Source organism: Micromys minutus (genome assembly GCF_963924665.1).
Source record: "Micromys minutus genome assembly, chromosome: 1".
Classification (NCBI taxonomy): Eukaryota; Metazoa; Chordata; class Mammalia; order Rodentia; family Muridae; genus Micromys; species Micromys minutus.
Window position 1 is genome coordinate 55,890,268 of NC_137969.1, and position 26,513 is coordinate 55,916,780.

At 41.5% G+C, this 26,513-nt stretch overlaps 1 protein-coding gene across 1 annotated transcript in view; it reads right to left on the minus strand.

The window, feature by feature from the left end:
* ESRRG (estrogen related receptor gamma) overlaps window positions 1-26,513 on the minus strand; it is a 514,466-nt gene that overhangs the window by 160,227 nt on the left and 327,726 nt on the right. Inside the window, exon 4 of the mRNA XM_080942069.1 lies at window positions 8,710-9,125. Within this exon, the coding sequence (XP_080798195.1) occupies window positions 8,710-9,112 (403 nt within the window). The 5' untranslated portion in view covers window positions 9,113-9,125. The remainder of the gene's footprint in view (window positions 1-8,709; window positions 9,126-26,513) is intronic.

Below are 26,513 nucleotides of genomic sequence, written 5' to 3' on the forward strand. Positions count from 1 at the left end.
TTAATTTGCACTGATTTTGTTTTATGCTTCACTAACTGCTACACATACATAGGCTCACATATTACCAAACCCACATCCTATCACACATCTGTGTACAAATAACCATACATATATACATGTATATATGCACACAAACACATATAAGAGCTTATACACATGTATGTACCTGTACATATACACAGACATATGTGCAGATACACATATGTATGCATGTATGCACAGATATGTATCTATATATGAACATTTACTTATGTATATATAATACATATGAACACATGTACATATATATGTTTGTGTACATATACACATATATCCAAACATATATATGTATGATTACACATAGATTTATGTACACACACACTTGTGTTATAATGCTCATAGGTGAGTAGTCCATACAGAGCTAAACTAGAAAAAAAAAAATAAACAGTGGAAATACTAAAAAAAAAATTTGATTCTTGAGAAAGTAAAAATACAAAGCAGAGGTGATGAGTTCAAAAACCGTCAGCATTGTGACCCTAACATCTCTTTAAATAAAGGAGACATACACAAGCTGACTAGAAAACCCTGCAGTGTGAACCATATTGCTTAATGCAGCCTACACAGTTGCCAGGAGGAAAGTTCGAGTCTAGACCGAATATAGGCCAACTACGGCCAGGAAGTCCAGTAGAGCCCTGCCCTTGTGTTCCTATGATCCAGGCTTGAAGTACTTTTACTTTCTAAACAACTCAACAAGTAAAGCAATGCAGTCAATGAAGGAAAGAAAAGATGCCCTCCCCATGCAATCTCAGGAAGCTCCCATTCTAAGCAATCTAACTTCTACTGTCTGGTCCATTTCTTCCAGAAGTCAATTGACCAATGCCCTTCAACAGCCCAAGCAATAGAACAGCTTCCCTGAGAGCCTGGGCAAACCTTGGGAAATGATGCTGTACCTGCTGACTCTCTAAGTCAAAGAGGTGATGTACTGGCTGGTTCTGTGTCAATGTGACACAAGCGAGAGTTATCACTGAGAAAGAGGCCTCCCTTGAGGAAATGCTTTTATGAGATCCAGCTGTAAGGCATTTTCTCAACTAGTGATCAAGGGGGAAGAGCCCAGCCCATTGTGGGTGGTGCCATCCCTGGGCTGGTAGACCTGGGTTCTATAAGAAAGCAGGCTGAGCAAGCCAGGGGAAGCAAGCCAGTAAGTAACATCCCTCCATGGCCTCTGCATCAGCTCCTGCTTCCTGACCTGCTTGAGTTCCAGTCCTGACTTCCTTTGGCAATGAACAGCAATGTGGAAGTGTAAGCTGAATAAACCCTTTGCTCCCCAACTTGCTTCTTGGTCCTGATGTTTTGTGCAAGAATAGAAACCCTGACTAAGACAGAGTGAACTTTCTGCCCACATGGGAAGTTCAAAATACTCTTACTATGAAAATAAACACTGGCCCAGCAAGGGATAATGTAGGCAAGAGATCACATGTGGAATTTAGAATTTGCAACATTAATGCAATTCAAAACAGATTAGCCAGAATTAGAATCAACTGCAAGAAAAAGCAGAAAAGCCAATTAAACTTACCTCAAAAACTAGTTTAAGTTCTAAGTTAAAGCAAATGAATTATAGACAGCAATTCTTTTTGAAATATTACTTCTGCCTTCAATTCTGTCTCCAAGCTGATTATCACATGGAGATTTATCAAGTCAATTCAGACACTCCTGTATTATTTTGGATTTAATTGTAGCGCATAGTTGAGCTTTTAAGTTGACATTTACTATAAAGTGCTATAATTATTTTCTTCCATGCACTATTTAAATAGGAGATATTTTAGCAGATTCCTTTGGAAGCTCATACATTCTCTCAGTGTGTGAGTTCTTATTTTCTCTATGGCTATACACAGCTTGGTCTGACTGTGATTGTGTATAGTGGTTTTAAAAAAAATGAAAACAAAACATAGATTTCACATCTTTGCAAGACCTCTCTCCAGGATCACAAAACCTGCTTCCACAAAGAGTCATACAAAATAATTTACTGGTAGAAGCAGTTGGCAGCACCAAATGCAGGGCCTAGGTGCCATTTGTCCTCAACACAAGGTCTTCAAGCCAGTGCCTGACCTTCATATTTAGGGTGTAGTGTGAGACTCTACCTATGCACTTTGTACCTGAGGCTGTGGACACTGGAGAATGTGACTTTCTAATAAGGAATTTGTGAAGGAGCCAAGGAGATGACACAGAACAACTACCATACAGCCTAGATCTTGAGTACCTGTGACCTTCACTTTGCCTGGCTATGTGGCACAAGGCCAACCATATCTGAATAACCTCTCTCAGAAGACATCTTCTGCTAGTAGGACTGGAACAAATACTGTGACTGGTGTGGTGGTTTGAATATGCTTTTTGGCTGAAGGAATAGCCCTACCAGGAGGTGTGGCCTTTTGGAAGTAGGTGTGGCTTTGTTGTGTGTCACTATGGACATGGGCTTTGAAACCCTTCTCCTAGCTGCCCGGAAGTCAGTCTTCTCTTTCTCCAGCTCTGTGTCTGCCTGGATGCTGCCATGCTTCCCTGTCATGATACTAATGAATACAACTTAAAACCTGTAAGTCAAACTCCAACTAAATAATGTCCTTTATAAGAGTTGCCTTGGTCATAGTATCTCTTCACAGCAATGAAACCCTAACTAAGACAGCCAGTGAGCATTAGTCATGAGGTGTGTTTGTGGTGACTGGGGCCGGTGGTGTTTGCAGATGGTTATTGGACTTGGAGATGTTGAGCGAAGTTTCTAACACATGGATAGAAAAAGATGGTGGGACACAGGTAGAAGGAGAAGTGGCTAGGCTGTAAGCTACTGATGTATCTTCTACTACTACTTTGGGACACAAACTCTCCAGTTCCAAAACTAAAACTGCAGAACAGACCTCCCTGCCGCTGAAAGTGTGTTTGATCCAATAAGAAAATAGAACATTTTATTCAGCCATAAATCCTGACATATGACCTTAACCTATTTACACACAGGGGATGTTGATTTGTTTTGGTTGCTAATAGTCTATTCAGAAGATTTTGACAATTACTGGACTAGGCAAAGATTAAGAATCTTGGGATTAAATATGCCTTAGGTCTGTGGTCTATATAATTTCTGTTTCGTTAAACTTCTTATGCTGTTTAAAAAATCTGGAAATCAGTGTATTAACGAAGGCTTTAGTATTCAAATCAGACTCTGTCCTAACAGATTTTCAACCCTTAAACCCCACATTGATGCTGTGTTTGTGTTTCTCTGTGTGTGTTTCTGTGTGTGTTTCTGTGTGTGTCTGTGTGTGTGTATATTTTGTTTTATTGGTGTGTGCATGTGTGTGTGTGTGTGTGTGTGTGTGTTGACAGAACAAAAAAAAAAAAAAAAAAAAAAAAAAAAAAACATAAACCAACATTGCCAGGGCCGTATATATGCTAAGTAAACCTTCTCCCCTTGACCACTGAGCACCTCAGCCCCAAATCCTATTCGCTCAAACATATGATTTAGGTTTTGAAATGGCAGAGAACGTTATCTCTAGTATTCAATAAGCACTTGGAATGGCTTTGTGTATAAAACCTTTTCTTTTTATTCTAATATTGGAATTAAAGCTTTAGCAGTGTTTTCTGTTAAATTAAGTAATGGAACAGGTATTGACTTGCTTTATAAATGTTTTCTTTCCCCTATCCCCCCAAGTACAGAAAAAAAAAATGATACACACAAGGAAAAACAACATCAACAAAAATAAAATAAGATAAAATAAAACCTCTCCTATTTATGTATGAATCACAACAGCCAAGAGTAGAGTGGGGGGGGGGGTAATAGTCTTTTATGTTCCAAATTACTAACAATGGAAGCACAGCAGCCTTTATATTCCTGGGGGTTGTTAGGGTTTCATTTGATGGAAATGCCAAATTCCATGCAAGTAGTTTTCATGTATCTTAATGGCTGGAGTGTAGCCAAGAAGAGACCGAAGGCTTAGCATATATGAGGCCCTGGGTTGCTCCCCGCAAGCTAAGCAAAATGCCCTCAAAACCAAAGTTCTGAATCCTGCCTACTTCTCACCTATCCAGTAGTTCCTCAGTAATAATTAATAAATAGAATATGCCTTTGGACTTGGCATTCAGTGAAATCCATAATTAATTACCTTTTCAAAAGTGAAATTCCATAGTCAGCTTTGAAAAGGACAATTCTCAATAGTTTTCTCAGAGCATGCCTCAGTGTGTGTTTAGTTCCAACTTTATGACTTATTTGATCCATTTTTTTCCGTTTTATTTATTTTTTCTATAAGGTGGGTTCTTACTACATAGACCAGGCCTGCTTCAAATTTATAGTCTCTTGCCTCAGCGTTTCAAAATGCTGGGAGCCAGTATATAACATCATGCCCTTTGGGGTTTTTTGTGGAAGTAGTTTGTTTTGTTTGTTTGGTGGGTTTGGTTCAGCTTTTTGAAAATATGTTTTTACTTTGAAGATTATTATTGGTTTTATTTTCAGTTTTAGATTTGGGCTACATTTTAGCCATGTATAAAATAGGACATGTTTTCTCATCCATCCTCTGAAACCTCATATTTATTACCCATCAGTAATCAACTAAATCCACCAAATAAGCCATCATCATAGGAAGCAAGACTCTTAAGAGGCACTGCACACAGATTAGTTTTTGGATACACATGTCCCTTAGGAAGTCACCAAGACCAGAACCAGACCCTGGTGGGGCAGAAGTCACACTTACCTAATGCCCTGACCATTGGGGCTGCGAGACAGAACTAGGCTTGCCTGGCTCTCAAGGGGAGTTATATAATCTCTGCTCCTTCCCTGAAGAGTTCACAGGAGGGGGAGGGGGAGAGTACTACCTGTCAATGATAATTTGCCTCGATGTTGCCCTGAGTCCTCGAAGCCATGCTTCCACGGGGCACGGACATGTGGGGCTGTAACGCGCCTGAGCTCTTTCAACATCTTTAGAGTTCAGTCACTTTCCACTGCTTGGCCACAAAAAGGTGGGTCCGTTCCAATCTTCCTTAACAATTACCGCCCTAATTATTACATTATACTTTCACAATTTAATCCCTTTATTTGCCTCACTGCCTTTTCGGGGGCTAAGTGAGCGGCACAGTGTGAAGCCTGGTGATGCGGCTAGCAGGGTAGCCTTACAGTGTGCGGCCCAGCTGCCAGCTCTAGGCACAGCCAGGTGGGCAAGACCAGAGTGCTAATCGGGACAGTGACATCTCTGTCTCCTGCTCAAAATCCTTGAAACCCACTCTCTCCAATGTGGGGAAACATCCAGTCCTCTGCAGCCATGCCAAGCATCATCCTGTGCCGTGCTCCTCTGAGCTCTGGGTAACAGCCCAGCATCCTAAAGAGTAATCACACTCAGGACATTGGTGGCTCTGTGCCAGCGGCTGCTCAGTCAGAAACTATTCTGTTTACATGAAAGTAATAATCTATGAACAACTACAAGTAGTATTTTTTTCCTCTGACATATTCTGTCTCAACACAGAGCGTTGAAGAGTAGCCTAATCCTCACCACTACTTTAAGAAGTCAATGCCATCATAAGACAAGGGGCTTGTATAGAAGGAATTCACATAGCCCCAATAGGATTTGCAGAAAATGCTGACAAGATGAAATTCTGGCCAGCACACTGACAGGATCATGAAGGCTCTGGGAATATTTGTTGGTAAATGGTGCTGCTTTTTCACCTTGAGAATCTACTACTTGTATCAGCCTGGCCTGTATTTGTCCATACGTCCCGAAACATTTATTTTCATGTCAAATCAACGATCATACAAATCTGGCAAAAATTACTAGCAATTTGAATTTGATATACTCTACAACCATGAGATTATATTAATGTTGGCCAATGGCTGCTAAAACAAACCAGATTTGAGGTGTTTTAAATTCCTGATTTTAACAGCTGTCAGTCAATGGAATGAAAATGTATTCGGTCCAACTGCCGTAAAGAATACATTTATGTGTTTTATTGTTGTCCCGGGTAGTGGTAAAAGAATCCAGGAACTTGTCCATGCTAAGGCCATGGTGGGTAACTGAGTCACAGTCTCAACCTCTACACGTGATTTTGTATTCCATCTGTCCTTAAGCATTGTCCCTAGTATGGTACTAAGCTATATGTGTTTTAAAGATAATCCAAGGGCTGGAGGATTTTAATAAGAAAACTTAAAGCTTGGTCTTCTGACCCAGAAAATGGGAAGGTGCAGCTGTTAGTGGTTAATGAGTTCGTGAATACTCTACACAAACTTGGATTCATTTCTCTTCAAACCACAAGAGCCTATGAATATATCTGCCTCATTATGTAATGACTGTGATATCCTGAACAGTGTATGCTTTTTAAAAAAAATTCAATTGAGCCTAGAGTTTCGGGCAAGGTAAGCAGGAGCCTAGAAATGAGCCTCAGTCTCATTCTTCATATGTGTGTGCTGTCTGTAAGCCCCGCGCTCTCAGCTGTGATAAAGACATTGCAAGAAAGAACACAGATGAAAGAGGACAGAGTGTAGTCCAGCAGTATAGCCTGAACTTAGCACGTATGAAGCTGGTTTCCATCCTCAGTACCCAGTGCCAGACAGGACGAATGGCAAATAAGATGCTCTAAACTCACCAATTATTAAAATGTGTCAAAAGTATTAGTGCTCAGCAAGTGATACCTCTTTTATACCTTAAATCCAAGGTATTATAGCCATTAAGGGTTTGAATAATCTGACTTTACTTATGTTCCACAAAGAGCATGAGATGTATGGTAAGATGCCGTTGGTAAGTTAGCATCAATGTGATTCAAGGTAGCATTCTGTAACCTTAGTCTCTTCGTGGACCCTAGAGTTCCAGGCTCCCACCAAAGGCTCTTGAGTTAACCTAGGAGGAAGCCTAGGGTTGGCATAGCTAACACATTTCTTGGTGATGCTGACAGTTCTGACACAGCCATCACACTCTTGGGGACCACTCATGTACTAACACAGCCCAGGGCACTGACTCATCACCTTAACTCTACATTAAGAATTCCTAGTAAGCTACCAAAAATCTTGCTTTGCCCTGGCCATACCCAAGACAAATTAATACAGATATTAGGGGCTTAGGCCCTGGAAGAAATATTTAATATTGTTTCCTAGAAATTCCGAATAATCAGAAAAGCTTGAGAAGCATGGGTACGTGAGAAGTTACACTCTGTATATAAGACTGGCTGTTGAACATATATATGTAAGTTAGGGGCTGAAGGTGTGACTCAATGGTAGAGCACACACGGAAGACCTTGAGCTCAATCCCAACATAGACATATCACCTATGTGTCTGTCTCCCTGCCTATATCTATCTCTCTGCCTGCCTGTGCCTACCTGTCTGTCTGCCTATTTATCTATCTATAATCTATTTATCCCCCTTTCTCTCTCTCTCTCTCTTTCTCTCTCTCTCTCTCTCTCTCTCTCTCTCTCTCTCTCTCTCTCTCTGTGTGTGTGTGTGTATGTGTGTGAGTATGTGTGTCTGTAGCATGGGCAGAATAATCGGTTTGCTTCAGACCCTTAATAAATGATTATTCTTTCTTCCCCTCATGCACTTCAAAAGTGTGTCACAAGGGATCAAAAAAGATGAAAACTAATTTTCTGCCCAAGTATATATATATATATATATATATATATATATATATATATATATATATATATATATATATATATATATATATGCTAAGTTCTATATTTGTATATGACTAGTTTAAGGAAGCAGATATAAATTTCAATCAATCAACATTTTACACGGAAAGTAATCATGTTGTTTTTAAGTCTACAGATTTGTTAAGGTTTGGTTACACATCACTGTTATTTGTTTGAAGGTATGTTTTATACCTAAATGCAATTTCCTTGGTATAATTTTTGCATAAGTTCATACATAAACAAGGAAAACATATACACAGCAACAAGGAAAAGATGTTGAGTTCATGATAAGTATGTCGAGGGTGGTATTTCTCAAACTGAAACCCCTGGACTGTCAGGATCATCATCCTTGGCAGGTTATGAGGGATGTAGGTTCTCAGGGACCACCACAGGTCTAATAAACCAGAAATTCTAGAGAAAGAACACAATAGTCCACATGTTGGTAAGATTGTCAAGGGCCTTTAAAACATAAGCAGGTTAGAAAAACATCGGATTAAGTTTGATCACTTCCTAAAATCTATGAGAAATGTATGCACAGTGCTGTGACCCTTCTGTGCACTTCTCAGCTGTTCTTCAGACCTACTATGCTCTCTGAAATGCCCTCCTTATCATTGCCAGCAAAGGGCTCCACAGGGAAACTGAGGAGGGATTATTGCTGTTAATTAGATTTCTCGGCCCATGCCTGGACAGACCATACAAACCAACACGGTTCCGTGGAGAGATTAAATAGAACGGGCTGGGGCAAGGATCAAGGTCAAGAGAAGAGAAGAGGAAAAAGAGAGAGAGGAGGAAAGTTTCGGTCTTTTGTAGGGGTAGTGACGACACTTGCTCCCAGGTGGAGATGGGATTCTGAACTGATGTCTTCTGGGAATGCTTTGGCTGTTTCCATGGCAATTGATGTGCTAGGTTCCTGTCCCCTGTGGGTGGAGCCATTGCTGGGGGAAGGGACTATCCTAAAGCCAACAATTATTACATACATCCTCCATATATCTGTGTTTTCTACACAAAATAGAATTATTAGCACCCATGAGATGAAATAGGAGCGTGAGTCCCAGCGAGAAGACATGGAGTAGGGCAGCACTCACCTTGAATCGTCCTCTTGAAGAATGCCTTGCAGGCTTCACAGGATGCAACCCCATAGTGGTACCCAGAGGCGATGTCGCCGCACACTAAGCACAGTCTCTTGGGCATGGAGTTGAGCATATATTCACACTTGGTCTGGGGATCCTCTACGATGGTGCTGGGACAGTCGTCATACAGTTTTCGGACAGGCCCGCTGCCTCCCAGGATTGGAGCTGAGGGGTAGAGAGGTGGCGAGTCCAGTCCGTTTTGGTGGCCGTTCATGGTTGAACTGTAACTCCCACTGGCGTCAGAAGACCCACCAGGGCTGTGGTGGTTGACGCTGTCCGTCAGGGAGGCTGGGCTGGAGGGTTCCGTCTTGATGAAGGACGAACAGCTGGAATCAATGTGTCGATCTTTGTTTGACATTCTGCAGAAAAGCCTGAGAGTAAGCGGGAGGAGAGAAGGAGAGAGAAGGAGAGAGGAGAGAGAAGGAGAGAGGCATCAAACTGAGTCCCAACCAAGGCAAGGCCTAGAGGAAGGAGAGCAGCATATTGGTATGTTAAAGGCATTGCTCTTTAAGAGTGTTTCCTAAGGGCTGGGGCTCCCCATCATTCACTCCCAGTCAATACCTCTTGTTCTACAAGAAGGTAATCAGCATAAGGGCATGACAGGGTTACATCAAAGCTCCCAGACAGACCATAAACAAAGGCTCTAAAGGCTCCGGCTGCTTTTATTTTATCTTTCTCTCAGAGAACCACTGTTAATACTACCCTGACTCTCCAGATTCTGAATTTATCAACAAAGCAGTAGTGATTTGCAAAGTCCCTGTCATCCCTCCAATTGCATTTATCTCTCCTCAATGTTCCATTCCACAACAAGACGCTGTGTTTACTTTATCATAAACAGAATCCAAGTTTTCTTGTCCAGCCAGAATAGATATTCTCAGGCTCTGTAATGATGTCTTGTGAGCACCAGCTCACCAGTTTCACAAAGCTTAATGGAAGATTGATAGCCCGGATTAGTGAATAATCTGTGTGTGTGTGTGTGTGTGTGTGTGTGTGTGTGTGTGTGTGTCTGTCTGACTGTATGTGTGTATATACATATGTGTGTTTGTGTGTGTGTGTCTATGTGTGTCTGTGTGTATGTGTGTGTGTCTGTGTGTATATATGTGTATGTATGTGTGTCTGTGTGTGTCTATGTGTGTCTATGTACATATCTGTGCTTATGTGTGTCTATGTGTGTCTGTGTGTATGTGTGTGTGTCTGTGTATATGTATGTATGTGTAAGTATGTGTGTCTGTGTGTGTGTCTATGTGTCTGTGTGTGTGTGTGTGTCTGTGTGAAAGAGAGACAGAAAAAGGGAGAGAGAAGTGTTAAAAGATGATTCTCAATAATTCCCCCTAGACGGCACAGAAACTATGAGTCAGGAATCTGAGACATTCTCTGCTGTAGCATCGGAATGAATCTCCTCATTTTAGAAAAATTAGGTGAGAAATTAGACTTATGATGGGCCTCTCCTTGACTCCCCCTTAAGAGCATAAAAACACCATAACTTTATGGAAGACTCCAGGATTAAGTACCTAATATGACAAACTATTTCTCTAACCTGGAAGAACCACATCACCCTCTCTCTCCATTGGCCCCATAAGTGGGTGGATGTCTCTAAAGGTAATTAGATGGGAAGACATAATTGGTCCTCTTGGCTTTCTGCCTCACCATGGTATAAAGCTTGTCTTAGCCAAGCCTCTCAGAACCCTAGATGCTACTATAAAAAGGTGACGGTTGAAAAAGGGACTTAGATAATTGCTTCCCAGTGGAAAGTTGATTTATGGGGATCCCGCTGTGTATGATGGTCATTCTCTAGAATTTGGGGGAGCAGTCACAGTATAACCGAATGGATGCAATTATCACTTTCACTATAAATCTAATGGTATCTTATCACAGACAAATTCCATGCTCTCCTCCTTGTCTTCCTCCCCCATTGAGGACATGATGGGATTTCCTATCAGAAATGTCTGTCTAACTCTTCCAAGTGAACAATTTCAAGAACAAACCACAAGGGCAGGACTTTACCTCTTCCTCAAATATCTTTTCCTGTGGGAACGTCTCTGCTTCCTGAAACCAGGCCACATGACCATGTTTGGAAAGAAGGAGAAAGCCACCCAAAGACCATCTTGTGGTCACATAGCCACTGGTACTGTTCTTTCCCCAAAAGCTAGGGAAAGAAAAAAAAAAAGATCCCCCTTGCCAGCCCTGGCTACAGCATCCTCTCCCTCTGCATCTGCTTGTCCTTGTCATTGTTAATGAGCACTGTAATTAATAGATCTTCCTCCTTGTCCCCTGCCTGCTCTCTGGGCTAAGCATTCTCCTCAAGTCAATGTTTGAAAGAAAGCAGGTCGGCTTGACTTACAGCAGCCCTGCAACCCAACTTCCTTTTAATTTAAAACGATTACATTGCCAGTTCACTTGTTACTGGACTGCTTCTCCAAATGTTATGATCTTGGGCTACCAGTTAGATGTTACTGGCTATTAAACCATAGACACACTTTCTCTCCCTTTCTTTTCTCTCATAGCTTTGACAATTAACTCTTCCACTGCCTGCCCACCCCCAACCCCAGTACTTTATTTTTTACTGCTAAAACTCTATCCAGTTCTCTAGTGGGGAAACTTCTTTGAGCTTCCTGGTCACAGAATTTACCACCTTTCTCCGGGCACCTCTCTCTCTCCCTTCCTCTATAAATTTAGTAATCGATCATCTCAATCTTTGTCCCCCAGTGGACTTTTTTTTTTCTTTTTCCTCCTGGGCTTCTAAAATTTATAAATGGTGAGATTAAGGAACCAGGCCAGGAACTAACAGAGCAGCTATTTGCTAAGTTACCATTTTGCACATGTCAACGATATGTTGTTCAAACCCATCCATGAAAAATGAGGAAACTTTAGCTGGCTGTCTCTTTCAAAACCTCAGTCCATACAGTAATTTGGATGCTAATGGAGAGTTGCTGCCAAGGAAGCCCCTGGAATGGGGACAGGATCTTCTAAATGAGATCCGGTCACTCCAGTCACAAGTGAAAGTGAACGGGGTGGGTTTGTGCTGTAGGTTGCATGTGGTTCTTTTCAAACATAAACTGCACCCTTAATTAATAGCATCTGCCTGTTCAAAAATATGAACAAGACTGTCATTGACCAGCTGTTCTGAAGTATAATGAAGATTATATAACCAGGAATTGGAAAAAGTAGCATCTGAACTCATGTCTCCTTCCAATCCTTGGAGCAAAAAAAAAAAAAAAAAAAAAAAAAAATGTATGGAAGCCAACAAAACTTTCAATAACGCTTGTTTTCCATCCATAACAAGACTGGAAACTGGAGAGATGGCTCAGTTGTTAGGGGCCTGGACTAACAACTAACAAAGAAGAGTGGGGGGGGTTAGAAGTGAGATGGTCAGCTATCCAAGGACACCACAAGAAGACCAACACAATCAACTAAATTTGGACTATGGTGGTTCACAGATCTTAGGCCACCAAGCAGGGAGCACACAGGAACTGGACCCAGACGTCCCTACACATTTGTGGCAAATGCACTGCTTGGTCTTCATGTGTGTCCCCTAAGGAGTGGAGTGGGACTGTCTAGGTCTCTGGTCCCTGCCATTGGATCCCCTTCACCTCACCTGGTCTGCGAATTTGGACTTCAGGGGGAGAGGATGTGCCTTGTCCTGCTGGGAATAAATGCCTCAGGGAGGGGTGGTACCCAAGGGAGTCTTCCCTTCTCTGAGGAGAAAGGAGAGTGAAATGGGAGAGGGATTTGTAAAGATGGGACTAGGAAGAGAAGAGGGAATGGGGCTGTGATCTGGATGTAAAGGGAATAATAATAAAAAAATAGACTGCTCTTATGAAGGTATGTGGTTCCCAGAACCCTTGACTCATTCCTGTCTGCATCTCTGCCTCCAAGGGATCCTACAGACCTTCTGGCCTCTACAGACACTGCACTCATGTTCGTACAACCTCCTACCATATACACATAATTCATTATTTTTAGTTTAAAAGTCTTTAAAGCATACATGCCTGGGCCTGAGGGCACATGCTTGTAACCCTGCATACTATCAAGATTGAGAAAAGGGGACTACAAATTTAAGACTTGTCTCACCTACAAACTGAGAGTTTAAGGACAGAATATGTAACTTAGATGCAGTCTCAAAACAGAAAACACAGGCCTGGAGAGGCAATGCTACCTGAATTCAATCCCAGAATCCACATTTAAAAAGAAAGTGTTGGGCATTGGTGGCAGCATTTGTAATCCCAGTACTGAAGAAACAGAAACAGGGGAATGCTTGGGCCTCAATAGCCAGGAGCTTAGCCACTTGCCACATTCCAAGCTAGTGATAGACTGTCTCAAAACTTTAGATAGATAAATAGATAGATAGATAGATAGATAGATAGATAGATAGACAGACAGACAGACAGACAGACAGACAGACAGATAGACAGACAGAAAACAGGAGGACAAGCAAGCAAAGGAAAAGGGAAAAAAGTAAGAGTGGTTAGTACCTAAGAATGAACAAGCAAGGTTGTCTTCTGACCTCAGCACACAGGATCACAACACAGGCACCTGTACACACGTGAATACACACACACATACACACACACACACACACACACACACACACACGAATGCTCTCTAACATACAAATATACAAAATACCCACACAAGAGGTGGAGGGCAAAGCTCTGGGGTGGTGTACTTGCATGAGGCCATGAGTTCAACCCCAGTACAGGGAAAAGCATAAATAAAAGTAGTTAAGCTCTGGCCTGGCCTCTCTGATAACTCCTCTATTGGTCACCCCCGTAAACAAAAAGAGAACAGAATGCCTCTGCCCTGGCTGCTGATCCAGTGTGTTGAGTGAAGCCCAAACAGAATCCCCCAGAGAACACAGTTGCCTCCTAGCCACTGCTGAGCTCATTACACTGAACACTTCCTAGAATGCCATTCCATTATAACCTAAAACCGCAGCCAGTCTTGATTCTCCAGCTCGTGGTCTCTGAATTCCTTCGTCTCTATTATTCAAGCCCGAAATATTCACAACTATCTATAAATTCAATTGTCAGCTGCTGGGTTTTATTCTAGACTTCACTTCAATCTAAAATTAGAGGCACTAAAATTCACATTAACTCTAAGAGGAATGTACTGAATAAGACTTTATTTCAAAAGAACACCTTTTTGTCAGAAAGAGCCGTTTTCAAGATGATGGCTTTATCTGAAGCCAAAGTGAATAAGCCCACGTCTCACATTGTGCTGTCCATGCAGAATTTCAGGTCACATTGGATTAATAATAATAATAAAAGGTCTAAATTTAGTTAAGAATTATGAATAGAAATAACATGTGTCAAAATGTGTAGGAAATATTTATTTTAAAGCCTCAGTACAGCTTACATTTATCTTATTATTTTAGGTGAAAAGATGGGACAAGGAAGAGGGAGGAACAGCTTCCAGAAACCCGGAAATAGACTAGAGGGGAAATATCAAGAGGGGCCTGAAGATGTAGCTCAGGGTGGAGGGCTAGCCTAGTGTCCTAGGTTTGAGCCTCAGAACTGATTTTTTAAATGAAATTTTTATATAAAGAACAAAAGTTGAGGAATTTAACTATGTTCCTGAAATATAAAGATTTCAAATAATACTTGCAATATCGATTAAGACATGCTCTCCCGTCAGCCTGTTACCACTCTTTGACATAGGAATACTTCTCAGCCTTGTCTGGGGTCCACAGGCTGTTACTACATATTTTACATAACGTATAATTATATAGAGCATATTACCTTTGTAATTATTTGTACATTAGATTGCATAAGTGGTTATATAAGTTCCTTTGGTGTTAGGTATTACAGATTAGAAAAACCAGACTGTTTAGCAAATGCAAAATTTCATTAACTATGGTGCACATTTGTGAGTAGAAAGAGACAGTGGGAAAAAGAAAAGAATCATTTAAACTTGCTGCTGTAGGCAAAACAGGAGGACAATTTGTGAGTTAATATTCAATTTATGTTATAATTATCAAGATAATGATTTCTAGAAGTTTTACCCAGATCCAGGTAATGGGTCAGCTTCAATGAGTAGCTGAAGTTTGAGTTTTTACACGTTCGTGTCCCCATGCAAGGTCTATGTGTCAAAGAAAGGATCCAAGCTTAGAAAACAATTTTGTTTGTTAAATGCAGATATACAATTTTTTTTCAGTAACATTAATTAGTTTTATCCAGTTCCTCCAATTTTGAGTTATTTTCTGATCTGTTAAATTTTATATGTCTGGGTGCATCATGTGTTCTAAGTCCATGTTCAGTGCTCACAGAGACCAGCAAACTCCAGCAACTAGAATTACAGACAGTTGTAAGCCAGCATGTGGGTCCTGAGAACTGAACCCATCTCCTCTGCAAGAGTGTACTTAACTGCTGAGCATCTCTCCAGCCCTCGACCATGAATTTTTATTTTGTTACATTTATGCATGTGTGTGTGTGTGTGTGTGTGTGTGTGTGTGTATGCATGTAATGGCATGTGTGTAAAGTCTGGGGACAGCTTGCTTATTCTTTTCATACAGCACAGGTTCTAAAGAGAAAATTTAGGTGATTAAGTTGTTTTGCTGCAAATGCCTTTACATCCTGATCTGCCTTCCCAGCCTGAAACATGAGTCCCTGATACCTCTATTTCTTGTTTTGCTATGCATATTTTTTTTGTCTGTTCATTTGTTTGTTTTGAAACAGGGTCTTGTGGTTTTGCCCAGGCTGACCTGAGACTGTGGTGTACTGAGGACTCTGTATCCTTAGTTTCGGGAGAACAGAAAGACAGCTATGCTTTACCAAGATGACTAAGTAAAAAAAAAAAAAAAAAATTAAAAAAGGTTCATAAACCTGTAATCCTGATGTTGAGAGTTGAGGCAGGGGAACACAAGTTAGAAGCCATCCTGGACTGTTTCCATGGTGTGTTCTCAAGAAAAGGAAAAACCAAACAAAATTAATTAATTAATAAAGTTCCTATTTCCCATAGAAAACATGTAGTTGTCCTCCATCTCATCTTGATTGTCACACTCAGTCCAGGTGCAAACTTGTCTCATACTTCGTACACCATGGGCAGATTCACCAGCTAAGGGCAAATTACCTGAAGATTCTACCACTTTGCTTCCTTTGAGTTACGCTAGAGGTTCTAAATAGGTACCTGTCATCACTACAATTCAAAATGTTTTTAAAACATCTCTCCTACATGTGGGCAGAAAAACACAAACACCCAAAAGGGCACATTTACCAGTGGGCGTCCTGGGATCGCCACCTCTTCAAAGGACACATTAACAAGGCGTCTGGTCAGTTTTCTACCTTCTGGACTCATTGGAAGAAATATTTAAGTACTTATGTTTACAAGAAGGACCAAGCTCTTGGTAGCCTGTAGTAATTTTATTATTAATGCTTTTAGAGGAAGCCCCTGGTCTAAAGCCACATCCCCTCCAGTGACAGGCTGCCTGGCCAGTGACCGGAGCATGGTTCCCCTGGCAGCCTGAGTTACAACTTCAAGCATATTTTACAGCCCGCTCCCACCCCCCAACTTAATTGCACTTTGTAAAGTGGCGAGATGTGAATCACTTAGCAAGGAAATGGGGCTCCAGCTGCTATTGTTGAGTGAATGGAGATTCTGAAGAAAGGGAAGCAGCCGAATGAAGTGTCATGTCAGAAATCAACGGTGCAACGTGTGATTTGAGAAAACATGACTACTTTGGAGAGACAGGGTGTCATTATGGCTTCATGGTAATACGGTGCTTTGACAACTGCTGGCTCCAACATACCATCATTGCATTAAGGTACACTGGCTTAGTTGGGGAAGGACGAGAGAGAGAGGGGTTTTTCTTTTAATAGGAAAGATCTTCAGGTCTGCCTGGTTAACCCGACAGAGGATCACTGTTTGTTACTGGAGAATCATAAATCCTAACCCGGGTGCTCAGAAAGACTGAAACATGCACGCACCCACGCCTAACTGTGAAAAGGGCAGCCCATTCACCAGCACAGATTTCTGTGTACCACAATCAGATCAGATGCTCAGTGATGTAGCTTCTTTGGGTGAGCAAATTGTGCATCTAGTACAAAGAGACTCTAACTCAACCCATCCCAAGAAAATGACCTGGATATGTAGGCTGGGGATAAGGACACAGCTCCCTGGGGAGAAATAAGCTGGGGCCCTATGTGACCAGAGAGTTGTTTCATCTCTGCAGGAAGCTCCTCAATGTACCCAAAATGGAGGAAGGGAAATCTAGAAGACATGCAGTGGTGGGGGGATCACCTCCTGTCTGGATGGTACTTTCCTCATGAACTCCGACCCTCAAACAGAACAACATAACCCGAAATTCAACAGTCCCATTCCCTCTCCTGACACTGAGGCTTTCGGCTCTTTCCATTTAAGCCCTAGGGATCCTTGAGTCTCACGTTATCTTCCAATGCTCTAAGTCCCATCCAGTGGACAGTGGGGCTGCCTTTGCTGCAACAGCTAGAACCAAGGAAGTTGGAGGAGTTCCTTTTTAGCCCTGAAGGGCCAGAAAGATGGCAAGAAACACAGAGTAGAAAGACCACGCAACCTCACAAGAGATGGGCACGCTGTAAGTACGGAGCAATCACTAGAGAAACACCATCCATTTTCTATGCCTTGTAGCCAAACACTGCTGTGGCCAGCCTTGTTGTCACCCAGACTTGCTATCCATTTACTTGTTTGTTTTTCAAGATCAACCTTTAGATTCCTTTTACATGCATGCATGATTTTCCTGCATGTGTGTGCGGGGGGGGGGGGTGTCACATGCCTGGGGTTCACAGAGGCTAAAAGAGGCTCTGGAATAAACGGGTGGCTGTGGTCTGACATGTAGGTGCTAAGAATGCTCTAAACTGTTGTGCCATCTCTCCAGTCCCTCAGCTTTATTTTTCAGGATAAGGTCTCGTGTAGTCCATGCTGACCTTAAACCTCCTGTGTAGTTGAGGCTGGCTTTGAACTACTGATCCTACAATTTCTGCTTTCTTAATGTTGGGATTGCAGACCTGTACCACGACCATCGTTTGCTGGTTTCCAGACTGCTTCTGATGGAGGAAACCCCTCTTGCTTCCATTCTGCTAAGTAATGTAGTCTGCTTCCTGGTTGGTGGGCATTACGAATGAGGAACAAGAAGGTGCTGTGATGTCACCTGTGTGGCACACTATGTAGGGTTTCTGTGTTTAAGGTTTTAATCTGGCTCACATGTTCTCAGTAGCTTGATTTATCTTTAGTTTGTTTTCTTGGACTTGTTTCAACCTGGGGTTGAGTGTCTCTTGTTTATAGCTTCTAGATACAGTAAAGCCAGCAAATCAATAAAACTGCTAAATGCATAGCCATGCTTGGGAATCGCATACATGAAGTTTTGCATAATTAACTGTCTGAGATTTCCTTTACTATAATGGGCACTCATGGAACATAGAGTAAGATTCAAGTCCATAAAATACACAATTTATATGAACCACGGTTCTGCTTAAAACTCCAGCTAATCATCTACCTTGGCTTTGAAGGAAGTATTCCCTCCCACTGCCAAGCCCAAATCAATTCTTATGACATTACTTTATAACGAACATCATACTTAACTGATGATGGCCATTAACTATTATGCAGAGTCACATTTAAGTACTGGAAATAGTGGGGGGAAAATACCATTTAGATTTAAAAAAAATTCTGCCATGAAGTCAATACTATGGAGGTAAATTGTTTTAACAAGTGTGTATATTTGTTCTTAATGCAGCTTAATTAACTATGTTCTTGAAGCTGCCCATAGACATGAGACCTGTAGATCTTAAAGACCTTTTGAAGTATCTCATCAGACACTCAATATGTGATATATGCTAGAAGCAATCATTTTACCTCAAGGAATAATTCCTGTTTTATACAAGTTAGTCTCCAGGAAACCAGAAGGCCAAGGAGCAGAAGGGCTTTAGACTAGAATGCCCTATTGTCAAGTAAGTATCTCAGGGTGACCTGGGTCACAAGCCCCAAGGTACAGAAAAAGCGCCCTGGGCATCGGGTGGGTGCTGTCACTAAAATGACTGTTCTCCGATGGAAAAGCTCCATAAGGTAAATCATCAAGATGAGGCTTATGATGTACCCAATGTAACACTCGCCTGGTCTTAGAGATTTACTACGCCATGGGCAGATTCCCTCTGTAGCGGGTCTTCAGGAAAGAAAGAGCAGACTGCTTGTACAAATCTCCAGTCTTTCAAACAGAAATATGGATCAATAAAGTTTGCTCATGTTTAGACGATTCCGTCTTCTAGCAGTCAAGGACTGCATGTGCCCGGCAGAGAAGTCTAGACAACTGGGAACTGACAGCTAAATGGAGACCTTTTCACACTTCTCACTCTACGTGCACACTCCAATGATGGAGTGCACAAATCAAAACCCAGACCAATGAAAGCTCTGCTAACTCAATGTCCCTTCCTGGTCTCTTGGCTACAATGAAGCAGGAAATAAGAATTCTATCAGGAGTGCTTGTAAGTGGATGTCATGTTTTTCTCATTGATAAAAATAGTTTTTGCAAAAGCAGTTACAATTACCCATTGAGCAGCTGCCTCCAGGGAGCTAGAACAGATACTTAGAAGGGAGTAGGGGGGAAGGTGGGCAAATTTACTCATAAATGGGGTGAACTGTAGTAGTAAGACAATCCGAATGTGAAGATGTGGAAAAGATTTTAAAAGATGGTTGCTTCAGCTCATATGAAAACTCCTGTCTTCAGGAAGAGTTGCAGTACAACCAGAGATGGCATATTGCATCCCTGGACGGGACTTCAGCTCTATTTATACTTTTAAGGTGATAGCTTAGTCTGCAAGTCAACATCTGGATAAAAAAAAAAAAAGCAGCTGGTCTTGGGGTTACATGGGACTGCAGACTAAGTTGGTATCAGGTGTGGCCCAGCTGAAGCCTAGTGGGGTGGGGTGAAAGATGGGATGGGTTAATTATTCTTTTGGGAACGGCCTCTGGGTCTAAGCAGCTTCTTGAGCAGGGCTGCTTCAAAGAGACAATGAAGCTGAGCCACACAGCCCCACTGCAGGGCCAGCAAAGCAGCAGAGTTTACCTCTATTTAATCCAGGCCATAGAAGTTGACTACAGATTTGTTCTGCAGCCTGGTGGGCTTTGCAAAAAGGGATTTACTGTGCATCAGGCAGGCCAAGAGAAGCCATCAAAGAGCAGGGTTCAGATCAGAGGGACTCTTGTGTTGTGTCTGTCACATCCAAAGGGCCAAACACTAGCATGCGAGGAACAATTTCTAAATCTTATTTGTCACTCAAAATACCTGATTTTTTTTTTTTTTCAGAACTGTCTATAACAGAATTCTCTGGGCCTGATTAGAGCCCAGACTTGTTAGTGTTGGACTCAGTAGGAGAGAGTGAGTCTACCAGAGGACTTGGTTATGTCACCCACAGCCATAGTGCCTACCATTTGGGCCCTGAGTTTTCTCACTTGCACAGTGACAAGTGTCACCTGTATGCTTCCCTAGATGTTCTCTAATTCTTTAAACACAAAAACAAACAAACAAAAAGCATTTCGGGGGGCTGGAGCGGTGGCTCAGCAGTTAAAAGCCCTGTCTGCTCTTCCAGAGGTCCTGAGTTCAATTCACAGCAACCCCCTTGTGGATCACAACCATCTGTAATGGGATCTGATGGCCAATTCTGGTGTGTCTGAAGACATTAACAGTGTACTCGTAGACATAAAAAAATAAATCTATTTTTTTAAATGCATTGGATTCCAATAAAACCACATTAACAGTGCCTCCAAGTAGACCCTCAGAGTAAGGAGGTCTGACATAAAAGCACATATACTCAGTTAACATTGAGACATTAAGACTACGTGTGCATGTGTGTATGTGCATGTATGTGTGTGTTTTCAGAAAAAAATCGTCATAAACATGTGTCCCATCACAGCGAAGCTGTAGAAACCACATTCAGCCTTAGCTCTCAACCGTCCCAATGCTGTGACCCTTTAAAATGGTTCCTCATGTGGTAGTGACTCCCCCAAACAAACAATAATTTCTGTTCCTACTTGATAACTGTGATTTTGCTACTGTTATTAGGAATCATACTATAAGCATCTGATATGCCGGATATCTGATATGAGACACCCAAGAAAGGCTCACTGAATCACCCAAAGATGTCGTTGAGAACCACTGACATTCAAGGAAGTCTAGATCCCTGGTGGGCCCAGGACAGAGCAGTGAGCATCTGAGGTGGCCTGGGCAGACAGCTTCTTGGTGTGTTCCTAGAAATGACTCTCTTCTTTGCTCATTCCTCCCAAGGTGGGAGGTGCTGGTGGAAAGGGCAATTCTGTGCAATCAGTGTTTAAGTGGTTGTTTGTCCCAGTGTGTGACACCATGCTGTCAGCTAACAGCGGGGAGCCGTTGAGTTGTTACTACATTTGATTTGACTGCCAGTAGGAAGCTCTGCTTCTACCAACTGCTGGCAGCCCCCTCAGCGATCCTCTCTTCATTTCTGCAGATTGTTTTGGCCCATGGCTTGGGCCCCCTCTTCTGCTTTCTCCTTTCTGGGATGACTAGAGAGCCCAAATACCACATGGATTTGCAAGAGGCAATCCTAGGACTGGTCTCTTGAGTGCATCGGTCTCCAGTGGTCTGTGTAGACCTGATCCACACAATCTGTTGGCTAGTTCCAGCCACACAGATCTGAACACACAGTATTTGAATTCTGATTTCCTGGGTCAGCATAGGTCAGTTTGGAAGCAGGCTGATTAAGGGAACTGCACCCAAGTCTGTGACTTGGTGAGTCTCTTTTACCTGTATCACTCACTTTTAATAATTATTATTATTTTGTTAAGATATTGCTACATCTAAGAATTGCTTCTGGAAACTTTCTTTCAGTTTTTTTCCCCAGATTGGAAAACTTTACTAGGCTGCTCCAACATCTTTCTCCTTAAAATAAACATTTTAGACAGAAGATGGGGAGAGAGGAAAAGATGGAGAGATGGTCAGCCCAAATGGAAACACGAAACAGTCATAGGGAAACCTGTTATTTAAGTAGATTATAAACAATTTAAAAAAAAAAACAAAGAGAATTCAAGTTAATTCTTTACTAATGCTTTTGGTCAGTAGGATTCTCAAGAAAAGAGTCCCAAAGAATGACTGACAATTCTAAAAATGAATAACATTTTTAAAAACCCATAAAAATATGTGTGAACCAAAAGGGTGGAGGAGAAAGAAAATAAATCCCCCAGAGACATCAGGAAATACAGAATTGAAAGAAAAAGTAATTAACACTGAAGAGCTACAACTGTAATTAAGCAAAATTTCATTAAGAAGAGGCAGGTGAGCCCGATTTCCAAAGAGGGAAAAGGTACTTCGTGGTAATAAAATTGAGGCAGGTTTCCGCATGGAGCAGGAAAGCCGTGTCTTTAACCAGATCAAATTCTTGAAATTGGCTGTCAAGACAGGATTGCTGTGATTTATACCCGTCTATCAAGTGCGAGGAAGGGAGACGCGGAGAACAGAGGCAAGCTGCTGCTGTGGCCGTTTGCAAAGAACCTTTAATTTCCACAACACCATCTGTTACCAAATCTGATCCACATTCCCCTTTAATCTGGTTTACTTCCATAACACTAATTCTTTCCCAACCTTTATGAACATGAACTAAAAATAAAATAAGATAAATAAAAATGCAAAGCTTCTGTTGTTGATGAATGAGAAATTGAATATTACAGAGGAAGGTGTTAGGCTCAGTGAGTTACAGGAAGGGCTTTTGTCCCATTAAGATGCATTCCTGAGAAAGGGATTTGTTTTCTGCCAATCCTGAGATATGAAATTGTTCATATTTGGGGTGGAAAAAATGATATAAAAGCAGGCCAGGGACATGAAAGCAGAGGTTGTCATAAAACACAACTGTTGTCAAGTTTAGTCGCTTTCAGAACTGGCTATAAAATCACTCTGTCATGGTTTTCACATCTATAAAGCCTGAAATTGTATTTTTGTTAAGGAAATTTCAAGAGAGCGATGTATATATTTAGGAAGAATACTGAAGGGCAGAAATCAAAACCTTGGAGAAGTGGGAGTAGGAGGAAATGAACATCTTAAAATAAAACACACAGACACAAGCCGGCCTTTCTCTGGCTGAGCTTCTCTTGGTGAGTGCTTGTGATTCACCAAAGCTCCGACCCTTCACCAGGATAATAACCGGCACACAATAATGAGCCTGCCGAGCTATAAAATTATAAAGTGCTTTCTGCATCAGAGAAAGATTAAACTATGCTCAGTAAAGATTTAGTGTTAAATGCATTTTATTGCTTCCTAAGTCTGTGAAAATTTGTTATCTCTAAAGGCAATACTACATAAAGACCCACGGGCGGACGCGCATTACAAAAGGGAGAGTGTGCTTTGAATACCGGCCTGATTTTGATTATGCGTCTGGTCCACAGGCTCACTACCTAATTCTATTAGCATCAGAAGAAACACTGCTTTTTTTCCTGTAACCTTGTGTCTTAGAACACGTGGCTTATCACCCTGAGTGTCAATGAATATCCTCCAAGAATGTGATTTTAAAAACATTTATATTGATTCTCGGTATGATTGCTACTCACAAATACATTTCTGTGGAGAAGGCTTTAAATAAAGGCTGCCCACAATCTGGTATTACCTTAAATCCCAATACTTTAAAAATCCTAATCTGTTATGTAAAGGACATGCTTTCAGGAGCAAATATTTCATTTTATGGTTACAAATATATAATGAGCTATATAGATCATACCAATAAAGATCTTTATTTTTAAGCTACAAGAGATTATGAAGATAAACAGTTTTAGATGCTAATATAAAAACTAACTTGAAACCAGAAAATACACCTACACACAGAAATCTCTCACACATGTGTGTGCATGTGTGTGTGTGTGTGTTTATGTGTGTGTGCATATATATATGGGGGAGATTTATTACCAAAAATACATCACTGGGTAACATAAATTTAAAGGATTAATGATTGTAAATGTGATGCTATTCAAGACAGCTGTTATAAGTAAGGAATATGTTCATTTTGATATTACAAAGGTTTTAGTATTTCATAATTCTACTACAAGTATAAATTTTAGCTTCTTTGTACATATGCAAGGGCTAAAAAAAATCTAGGGACAGACAACACCAAGTACAGATGTGTATGTTGATAAACTGGAAAATGATTGCATAAATCATTTGCCCTCTTCAAAAGAAGTTTAGAAGATTTTTTTTTTTTTTTTGAAGTGAAGGAGACACCACATCACAACTGTGCTCTCAAATATTTGCTAAGAAACATAAAACTCCATAACCAAGTGTGTGTCATAAGAGTCCATGGAAGGAAGCAGAGTCACATGACTGAGGAACACATTGTGTTACATTTATACACATATACGCATTATATACAGACACATACATACAATTCATATATGTATATAGATACCTACCCACTCATAGACATACATACATATTTATGTATATACATGACACCATACATATACACTCACATATGTTCACACACTAGCACAAATGCATACGTACACACACATAAATGCACACCTAGAGGATTCTGGTCAACAGTACAAGAACGGAACTGGGATCAAAGGTCAGACTTGACCTTCAGAGCCACGCTAGCAGAAGAAGCAGGGACGCGGAGCTGTGCTGCCAAACTCCGGGTCTGGGCTGTGCTGGAGGACCAGAAGCTGCTGCCTCCTAACAGCCGGCTGTGTCTTCAAGCTGGGGTGGACTTGCTAAAACGCACAGGAAGCTGGTGGTCAGCTGTGCGTAACCCAAGTCACAATCACTGTGATACAAATATGTGTTTTCGCTGTATATAAGTTCATCTTCGTACAGGTTATCTAAGCAAAAGTTTAAACAATGAGCTAAGTATAAAGACTTTGAAGGACCAGAAGTTTCCATCATTCCCTATGACCTAGAACAAGTCTTTTTGCCTTATTCATTTTTGAGAGGAGGTTTCACTCTGTAGCCTAGGCTGACAGCAAACTCACAATCTGCCTGCCTCAGCTTCTTAGTGCAGAAATTATAGATGCCCACCACCAGACCCACTTTTGTGCCAGCCCTTAGATATAGACCTACACATCAGGATGCAGGGACTGACATTTCCCAAGGTCTCCCAGAGCTAGAGCAAAATCAAGACCAAGGGACAGAGCTCTAGTTCTTGGGCCTTTTAAAAAAGTGGTTCCTCAAGGAATAAATCTCTATTGGTTTAAGTCACAGTTTTTTTTTTTCTGTATTCTGTTTTGAAACTTTGTAAAATGTTTGTCATCACCAACATAAAATAATGTTAGTGTCTGCTTCATTCCTTCCCTGCTTCATCCCCTAACACCCGGCCCATGAGAACATCCTTCAGTCAAAACATGACATCCTTTAACCAAAACATGATGTGGGGATGTGAATAGGAGAGGTGAGCTTTAAGAACTGGCTTGGGAAGCTGGTGTGGTAGCACTCACCTTTAATCCCAACACTCAGCAGGGACTTACAGAGGAGTATCTGTGAGTTCAAGGTCAACCTGGTCTACTTACAGTGCTCCAGGGTGGCCAAACCTATATAGGAAGACCTTGTCACAATCAACAGTCTTAGAAGACCAGCATAGTGATGTGTGCTTGTGGTCCAGGCATGTGGGAGATGAAGGCAAAAAGATAAGGAGTTCAAAGACAGCCTCCCCTACACAGTAAGTTTAGGCAAGTCTGGGCAACATGATAAGATTGTATCTCAAACAAACAAACAACAAACCGAAACAACAGACAAACAAAATACAGGTTTGTTTAGATTTTATAGTAAGAAAGATGTAACTGGAAGATAGAAGTATCCAAACTTATGATTTGGAAACCGGGAAGTGGAAATAAGAACAAAGAGTCCAGTCTGGTGTCACAGACAAGAAGATGAAGCAGGAGGATGGGCTACATTGTTCAAGGGTAGCCTATGCTATAGAGTGAGCTCAAGTCCATCCTGGGCGACTTAGGTCTTATCTGAAAATTAAAAAGTAAAATTAGAGCTGGGGTTACGGCCCAGTGGTAGAGTGGTTGCTTAGCTTAGAGGATGAAAGAACTGGAGAGAAAGGGAGAGAAAAAGAGAGAGGGAGAGGAGAAAAGGGGGAAGAGAAATGACAAAAGAGAAAGGAGGGAGCAAGGAAGGGGAGGAAGGGAGAGGGGGAGAGAAGAGGGAGGGAGACAGGAGGGTGGGAGGGAGGGCAGAGGGAATAAAAAGAAGTAACTCTGTGTTTTAAAGAGTATCTGTTCACTAAGCTTGAGTGGTCAGAAGGATTCATTTTAAATGAATGTCTACTTTTACAAAGGTGCCTGAAAGACTAGTTACATTGTAACATAGGCACATTTTAAAAGACTTCTGTTCTTATGCTGCCAGTATGTCCTTATAGGCAGGAGAGGGAGTCTGTCACCTAGTGGGCATCTTGGCTTTAACTTGGACAAACGTGGAGACTACTTGGGTAAAATTCTCGCCAGGCAAGCATGATGACCAGAGTTCAAATCCCCAGCACCCACATTAATGCCAGCAGAACTGACCACAATGTACAGCTCTGGGTTGAAGTGAGAGACACTGCTGCAACATGTAATCAAGGAAGACACCCATGTCAACCTCTGGCCTACATGCATCCACGTGTGCCCACACATACATGTGAACATGCATAAGTATACATGCACATACCACATGCAACATACATACCCCAAACCCTATTATCTTTCTTGCACGAACTATTTCCTATGTCTACTGGTCTATTTGAGTAGAACAACTGTCCAATATTGTTTTCCTTTTTAATTTCACCTTACTACTGAGTCGT